Source organism: Notothenia coriiceps, unplaced genomic scaffold, assembly GCF_000735185.1.
Source record: "Notothenia coriiceps isolate Sejong01 unplaced genomic scaffold, NC01 NC01_scaffold00033837, whole genome shotgun sequence".
Lineage (NCBI taxonomy): Eukaryota > Metazoa > Chordata > Actinopteri > Perciformes > Nototheniidae > Notothenia > Notothenia coriiceps.
In genome coordinates, this window is record NW_011366538.1 from 198527 (window position 1) to 207495 (window position 8969).

The window sequence follows — 8969 nt, forward strand, 5'->3', positions numbered from 1 at the left end:
ACTGGCGTGATTGCAGCCTTTTCATGCTAGTTTTGATGTAGGTGTTTTCATTGGTCAGTAGATTTTTGGAATGGTCTCTCTATGTTTCTTGATTGCATGTTCACATGACTGAGTTGAAAGTTCAGCGGCCATGTTTTTCCAGCAGAACAGCTAGAGTGCCACATGTTATTGTACCTCCTCAAACATCCGGCTCCATCTACTCATGTGGACCTTGGAGAGGCATTGTTTGTAAGTTTGATGATTCATCTATGTTTATGGATTTCATTTATGTTTGTATTTTATAGCATGTCATTGTATTGATTGCAATGCTTTGTGCTTTTTACTTTCAGTTTCACAAGATTACAACAATAAACTGTTTAACTATCTGGTGATGTGTACATCATTGCTACGTGCCCAGGGGCCAGAATAGTGAAAAAAAAAGCATCACAGCGGGTTCCACACAGCAGACGCCTTCGTAAACAAGAGAGGTTTCTTCAAAGCAACTTCAACTCTGCCAGACTGATATTCCCTTAACACTAGAACCGCCAACGGGTAAATTTTACCCGCAGCTATTTTTGAAGAGCAACAGGCGGGTCCATCATCAGACAGGAGCTTTCTTATCAGGTCTGCAGCTGGTAGCTCTAGCTCAAGTTCCAAAAACTCTTCAGCTAGCTTAGNACAGCGGGTTCTACACAGCGGAAGCCTTCGTAAACAAGAGAGGTTTCTTCAAAGCAACTTCAACTCTGCCAGACTGATGTTCCCTTAAAGCTACATGATGGATGCTACACCTCACGCAGAAGAGCAACAGGCGGGTCCATCATCAGACAGGAGCTTTCTTATCAGGTCTGCAGCTGGTAGCTCTAGCTCAAGTTCCAAAAACTCTTCAGCTAGCTTAGCTGCAGCTAAAGCACGAGCTAAAGTTCTAGCTGCACGAGCCTGTGCAGCTAGACGTAAACACTCCCGCTAAGTTTGTTTGCCCCTGTTCTGATTGAAAGCAAGTACCTGCGCTCTTGCAAACTGTTCAAACAAACGCTTCAACTTATACAATTTTGAACCTGTATTTTTGAATATGGATCTTAAGTTTGCGTGACGTTCTGCTGTACTCGGCTGTAGTTCGTTTATAGCATAACATTGTGCTTCTAGCGATTAGATTTATGATTCGAAAATTATAAAAGTGGATATTATCCGGCTGAACAAAACGTGCATTTATCAAACAGGTTCGTTTTCCACAGACCTTATTTCAAGCTATTTTCCAAAATCCTATGGAGAAATCCCATTGCTTTTTTGTCGAGGGCACCCATGTGCAGCTTACTTCCGGGTAAATACGCCATCCCTGCACCTCTCTATTATGGATCTCAGATATATACACATTTATAAAAACATGTCTATGATGCGTTTTGCTCAAAATAACAAACAGATCATGCATTTTAGACATCCCTCATATTCCTCTATTTCAGCCCTGTGAGAGAAATGCTGATTCCGGGTCCTTAGCTTCAATTTGAACTGGGCTGATGCTGGCCCCGCCCCCTTTGGAGCACGGCAAGGCAAGCAGAAGATTGTCTTCTCTGCTGAGTAGCATTAAGCTGCAGCGCCGGAGACTGCAGTTTCAGGATCTCAGTCCTGGGACCGCATTCCTAGGACCCTAGTTTTTCGTGACACTGCCAACTAGCGAATTGGAGACATGAATATGAACGACAACGCACAGAGTGTGAGTAATGTGAAGTGCTTTTAAAGTTTTATTTGTTTAACATTAATAATTAATAAAGGGAGGCGTGTGGTGCAGTGGGTTGCAGTCTCCGACGCTGCAGCTTCATACTATTGGCTCTGCCAGCATATTGTCAGTTGATTAAATGCCCTATCATGTTCCAAACCACTTCAAGGATTATTTCTATGGAATATGGAGATCAAACGCTTTCTCTCTCACAGGTTTACCACAAGGTGAGTTCTTTTTTATATCTTGCTTTTTTACACTAATTCTCTCCAGAACAGTGTTAGCTCTGAGTGTTAGCAATGCTAATGTAAACACAGACCATATTACTTCTAAAACACGTCGCGCATTTTTTCTGATACAGCAACGTTTCTTATAGGGCCGTGGGCGTAAACCCAGCCCACATTTTAGTAATGTCGTCATGACCGCAGCAAATCTGTCTATCTATCCATGTATAAAAGACACCAAAAAGTGCATTTTGCATGATAGGAGACCTTTAACATTTAGGGACATAATGTAAACACACTGAGATATTAAGTTGGTAGGAATATTTGGAATGAATTCAACTTTTTATTGTCACAGTGAGTGTACAGTCTGCATTTTAGCCATGGTAGTATAAGGAGCACTGTACTATACAGCGAGGACATGACTTATAGTTTTCTCACTTTAATTTGTTATCTTCTGTTTGCTGCTTTAAATCCATTGGTGCTCCAGTGAAGGCTGCAGGGCCACAGCGGAACTGTACTGTAGTAGCAGTACGATCCTGCGTGTCCTTCACTCACGTGCTCAGTGAAACAGTGGCATGCTCCCTATGTGTGCCAGAGAACAGCCTATTGTTACGCTGTGACTCTTCCTGCTGCTCAAGGACAAATGTGCAGCTGTCCCACATACAAAGATAAATATGATATATAATACTCATCAGCACATTCACAGCTCCCTGCTCCTCTTTCTACTCTGGCAGCGTGTCATCATTATGTACTTGAGGTGTGCTATCTATAGTCTGTCCAGAGCCGCCTGTCAGCTCGCTGGGTCGGAGCTGCTCAGCCTCTCTGGCAGTCTGTGCAGAAACACCACCCACAGACTGGCTTTCTTCTGTGTCAGAGCTTTCTTGTAGTGAGTGTGTGGTTCAGCTGGGATGTGATGAAGGCCCACAGCAGGGAAGAGATGGAGTCCAGCAGCTGTCCAGCTCACTGTCTGAGGGTCAGTGTTTGTGACAGCTCCTTCATTGTGGATAAGATCCTTCTGGCTGAGAAGTGTGAGTATTTCAGAGCCTTGTTCCAGTCCGGAATGAGAGAGTGCCAGCAGGAGCACCTCCAGCTGCAGGGGGTGGGCGCTCCAGGCTTCCTGCTCATGCTGAGGGTCCTTAGGGGGGAGCGCCCCCTGCTGAGCGCCGACCAGATCGTGGAGGCCATCGAGTGTACGGCTTTCCTGCAGGTGCCGGTTCTCACCGAGCACTTGATCAACACTGTGAACTCTGAGAACTGCCTGCTCATGTTCCACACAGCGGCCACATTTGGGGTGAGGGAGCTCGCCCACTGCTCCGCCCTGTTCATCAGAGACATGTACTCCGAGCTGGAGGAGGACGTGCACACCTTACCCGACTCGCTGGTGGAGTACATCCAGTCCCTGCTCCCCAGCAGCTACATGGCAGTGTGCAGCCACTCCCCATGCACAGAGCAGCTGCAGGACCCCCAGAGGACCGTGAACTTCCTGGACGAGGACAGCAGGGAGTGGAAGGTGCTGACTCATCTCCCGGTGAGCACCAGCACCACCATGGCAGGCGTGGCAGTCCTAGACAACAAACTTTACATCATCGGGGGGGTGCATGATGTGAGCAAAAAGGTGGTGGAGAGTGGTTTCTGTTACAGCCCTGCAGCAAACACTTGGACCACCTTTTGTGGCCCCCAGAAGCTGCGCTACAACCTGACTCTGATTGGACACCAGGGCTGCCTGTACGCCCTGGGAGGAGAGAACAACAGGAAGGCCCTGTCCTCTGTGGAGAGGTTCAGGGTGGAAACAGGGAACTGGGGGTTTGTCTCCCCCCTCCCTTGCCCGGCAGCCCTGGTGGTGTCTGCTGTAGCTATGAGCAGGATCTTCATCTGTCTGTGGAAAGGGAAGGGGGCCACAGATATACACGAGTACGTGTCGGAGCGCGATCAGTGGCTCCTGGTCACCACGCTCACCAGGGAGCACAGTTACGCTCTTTACATGGTGGCCCACAGGGATAATCTGTACGTGGTGCGCAATGGGCCCTGTGATGACTTCCTGCTGTGTGTGATGGACTGCTACAGCCTGAGCTCCGGCCAGTGGACGGCTGTGTGCGGTCACTACGGCAACAGTAAGGGCTCCCTGCTCACCGCTGTGGTGAGAGGAGACTCAGTGTTCACTCTGAGCCGCCACGTCACCACAGAGTACACAGTGGAGGATCACAGGTGGAGAGTGACGCGGGAGATGAAAGGGTTCGGTAGGATTGGATCCATATATACATTTCTGATGAAGCTTCCTAAAGCCACTGTCTCCCCTTTGGGAAAGTCTCCAGATGTGAACCAAACCCTCAGAACCTGTCCCAGAATCTCCTCACAATGCTCAGACAATAACTAATATGCCTGTCTTATTTTCACTGCTTTGGTTCTAAAGTAATCCAAAGAGGCAAGACATCCATCACAGGCTATAGATGGATTTCCTGCTTTGTCCTTCGCACAGTGTTCATCCACTGATGGTTAACTCTTGAGTCCTAAACCCGGAAATGAGTTGGCATATTGAAATGCCTGAAATAAGATCTCTGGTTAACACAAACTGAGGAGATTGGAGTTATGCTTTAATAACCAGCGATGATGACATGTTGTGCTGCAGTTATCAATCTGTGGGAAGCAGAGAGGGAGTAGAAAGAAAATAAAGTTTTCAATTTACAAAAAGAAAAAAAACACACTGCCTCGGTGGACATGTCTTTAATAAAGTAATCCCAAATACAAACTACTCAGGTCGCATGAGAATACTTTCACATGTTCACATAATAAACACAGGACTGAAAGGGTGCAATATGGAATCATCATCATTGTACACAGTATAATGCAGTAAATGTACTTTTGGCCAGGTCCAGCTCCAGATATAATATTGTGGGTTATTCTCTGTGTGTTTATCAACTGGACTTCATATTTATTCCTACAGCGGATTTTTGGTTTCAGTTGTGATATGGAGTGTGTGTAGATCTTCCGTCAGGCCACGCGCATCATCAGCTCCTCCAGGGCGCGCTCCCGGTGGTTGTCATGGACCAACAGCACCTCTTTGATGGCGTTCTGCTGGAAGCCCATCTCGTTGAACTGACTCATCAGATGAAGAAACTCCTCTGCCTCCAGAGGAAGACAACATTTTTTTTTTTTTTATACCATTTCATCAATAAATCTTGTGTGTGGTGCTATCCTCTGCAGGGCTTACCTTTGTCTCAGAGTTTTGAAACATTTCTAGAGCTTCTTCCACCAGACTCTTATCATAACCCAGCTGACACAGGTGGTCACAGGCCAGCAGGTAACTCAGGATCTACACACACACACACACACACACACACACACACACACACACACACACACACACACACACACACACACACACACACTTATCAGGTTCAGGTTATTTATTTGTACCCGTAGGTAGATTCTGTTTGCAGAGAAAAAGACAAGGGTTCCATCCTGACACTAAAAACAAACACAAACAACAGACACATCTCTAATAAAAGGACTAGTAAAAGTATACCCAGATCAACCAAATCTCAAAATATTTTAAAAACATTTTAAGAAGGAAAACACTAGTACAAACATGGACATTCATAATTAAATAAATTAATAAAGATAGGCATCTGTGTGACACTCCTATGATTTGTTAATTTGTGCAATAGCTGCTGGGATAAAACTATTTTTATACCGCTTCGTTCTACTCCTTGGGACAAGTAACCTCCGGCCCGAAGGAAGAAGCTTACATTCTGAGTGCAGAGGGTGGGAGTCATGGTCTAATATGGAGCTGGATAACCACTTATACTTATGATTTAACTATTAACTATTTTAATTTTAATTTTAATTTAAACGTCAGCAAAATATGTAAGTATTGGGTATTAGTATTAGTTGTACTATTATACAGTACATATATTTATCATTAGATAATAATAATAATAAATTAAGTAATGTAACTATTAATGTTAAGCTTTATCATATCAAATAATTTTGATTATTATCATTATTAAATCTAACATATTATATTTTATTATATGATATACTATTTTGTACTATTAAATGATATTCTATTATATTATTGATGATGTTTTTTTTTGGAAAATGCATATAGCAATATGTTGGCAGCAAGTGTCTCCAGGAGTGTGTCCCCTCCCATCCTGCAAAACGGGGTCATGGGAAACACAGAGCGCTATGGAAACTCTGACGGCTATTTGTATCTTGCTTCACAAGGCTTAGTAGATTGTGTTTTGGTTTCATTCCCATGGGCGACTGGTAACTCTTTCAGCTATAAAAAATAACTGAAGAGAATACACTCACTGGCCACTTTATTAGGTACACCAGTTCCACTGCTCGTTAACACAAGTATATTATCAGCCAATCACATTTCAGAAACTGCTGATTTTCACGCAAAATCATCTCTAGGGTTTACAGAGAATGGTCCAATTAGGGTAATCACCAAGTGAGCGGCAGCTCTCTGGGAGAAAATGCCTTGTTGGTGCCAGAGGTCAGAGGAGAAATGCCAGACTGGTTCAAGGTGATAGAAAGGCAACAGTTACTCAAATAACCACTGGTTACAGCCAAGGAATGCAGAAGACCACCTCTGAACCACAACACGTGGAACCTTGAAGCAGTTGGGCTACAGCAGCAGAGACCCCACCGGGTGCCCCTCCTGTCAGATAACAACAGGAAACTGAGGCTACTGTTTGCACGGGCTCACCAAAACTGAACAAAAGAAGGTTAGAACATTTTTGCCTGGTCTGATGAGTCTCCATTTCTGCTGCGACATTCGGACGATGGGGTCAGAATTTGGCGTAAAAACATGAGAGCATAGATCCATCCTGCCTTGTATCAACGGTTCAGGCTGGTGGGGGTTAATAGTTTGGGGGATAGTTTCTTGGCTTACTTTGGGCTCCTTAGCACCAATTGATCTTCGTCTTAATGCCACTGCCTACCTGAGATTTGTTGCTGATCATGTCCATCCCTTTATGACCACAGTGGACCCATCTTCTGATGACTACTTCCTTCAGGATAACACGCCGTGTCTCAAAGCTCAAATCATCTCCAACTGGTTTGTTTAACATGACGATGAGTTCACTGAACTCAAATGGCCTACAGTCCCCAGATCTCAATCCTATAGAGCACATTTGGGATGTAGTGGAACTAGAGATCCACATCATGGATGTTCAGCCGACAAATCTGCAGCAACTGAGTGATGCCTTCATGTCAATATGGACCAGAATCTCTGAGGAACGTTCCAGCACCTTGTTGAGTCAAAGGGGGTCCAACCCGGTACCAGCAAGGTGAACCTAATAAAGTGGTCAGTATGTAGAAGGTGTATACTGTATAAATATAGAAATAAATATAAATAAAATCTGAAAGTTATTGTATGTGCAGTGATAGCAGGCTCTGCATGTCTGATTGGACTAACACAGTTAATACGGAGGTCACAGGTCAAACTTTTATTTTTAGCCACTCCTGAAGCTAAACCCATGATGTAACCCACTCTAAATGCAGAGTGGCTGCACTATTATTTACATTTACACAAAAGGTGAGCAGGATTCAAATATAAGTAACTTTAACTAACAACAAATTCAGCTTGTCATTGCCTCTCACTGAGTTGCTTTTTATACTCGCAGCTATTTCAATGCTAATGGCAGTCTCAACATAGACTGACACATCAAACATTACTGTGAGCTGGATTCAATGATGTTGCTCCTTTCACTCGAGAGCAAAAGCTGTTATATACACTGAACAAAAATATAAATGCAACACTTTTGTTTTTGCTCCCATTTTTCATGAGATGAACTCAAAGATCTAAAACATTTTCTATATACACAAAATAACCATTTCTCTCAAATATTGTTCACAAATCTGAAAAAATCTGTGATAGTGAGCACTTCTCCTTTGCCGAGATAATCCATCCCACCTCACAGGTGTGGCATATCAAGATGCTGATTAGACAGCATGATTATTGCACAGGTGTGTCTTAGGCTGGCCACAATAAAAGGCCACTCTGAAATGTCCAGTTTTATCACACAGCACAATGCCACAGATGTCGCAAGTTTTGAGGGAGCGTGCAATTGGCATGCTGACAGCAGGAATGTCCACCAGAGCTGTTGCCCGTGAATTGAATGTTCATTTCTCTACCATAAGCCGTCTCCAAAGGCGTTTCAGAGAATTTGGCAGTACATCCAACCGGCCTCACAACCGCAGACCACGTGTAACCACACCAGCCCAGGACCTCCACATTCAGATTTGTGAACAATATTTGAGATAAATGGTTATTTTGTGTAAATAGAAAATGTTTTAGATCTTTGAGTTCATCTCATGAAAAATGGGAGCAAAAACAAAAGTGTTGCATTTATATTTTTGTTCAGTGTATAAATACATACGTATAGCCAAGGGACAATTTTTCAGGTAGACTATGAGACGATTGGCCCTCTGGGCACTGAAGACTTAATCGTTTTTTAGCCTGTTTTCGTTGTTGTTTTGGTCTCTTTGTGACTTATTGTGTGCTTATGTTGTGTCTGTGGCAGACCGGGAAGGAGTGATAGCTTACAGTATCAGAGGTCTAAGTGTATGTAACAGTGACTGACCTGATCTGGGGTCTGTCGGCCCGTCCTCTGCAGGGCCATGATGACGGTATGGAGGGGGTAACCCCGGGCAGTGACGGCCCCAAGCAGCTCCCTCTCCTCTGGGCTCAGAGCTGACAGCAGGTCTGCAGACCAGTCCCAGCCAGGAGAGGATTCTCTGCAGGAGTCTGGACTGAGCCTCTGAAAACAACACTGTGTAGTGAGTGACAGTGTGTGTGTGTGTGTGTGTGTGTGTGTGTGTGTGTGTGTGTGTGTGTGTGTGTGTGTGTGTGTGTGTGTGTGTGTGTGTGTGTGTAGTGTGTGTGTGTGTGTGTGTGTGTGTGTGTGTGTGTGTGTGTGTGTCGTGTAGTGTGTGTACGTACGTACGTACGTACGTACGTACGTACGTACGTACGTACGGTACGGTACGGTTACGGTTACGTTACGTTACGTTACGTTAACGTTACGTTACGTTACGTTACGGTT

At 44.5% G+C, this 8969-nt stretch overlaps 2 protein-coding genes across 2 annotated transcripts in view; one reads left to right on the top strand and one right to left on the bottom strand.

Annotated features, from left to right (window-relative positions):
* Nucleotides 1-2386: 2386 nt before the first annotated feature.
* On the top strand, nt 2387-4304 carry LOC104961830 (kelch repeat and BTB domain-containing protein 13). The gene has a single exon (XM_010790178.1). The coding sequence runs from the start codon at nt 2828-2830 to the stop codon at nt 4286-4288; it is 1461 nt and encodes a 486-aa protein (XP_010788480.1). The 5' UTR covers nt 2387-2827; the 3' UTR covers nt 4289-4304.
* A 3-nt stretch (nt 4305-4307) lies between these two features.
* The window catches only part of ubap1lb (ubiquitin associated protein 1-like b), a 13699-nt gene continuing 9037 nt past the window's right edge, over nt 4308-8969 (bottom strand). Inside the window, exons 3-5 of the mRNA XM_010790183.1 lie at nt 8508-8684; nt 5123-5224; nt 4308-5037 (exon numbers count right to left, since the gene is read on the bottom strand). Coding sequence (XP_010788485.1) covers nt 4903-5037; nt 5123-5224; nt 8508-8684 — 414 coding nt within the window. The 3' untranslated portion in view covers nt 4308-4902. The remainder of the gene's footprint in view (nt 5038-5122; nt 5225-8507; nt 8685-8969) is intronic.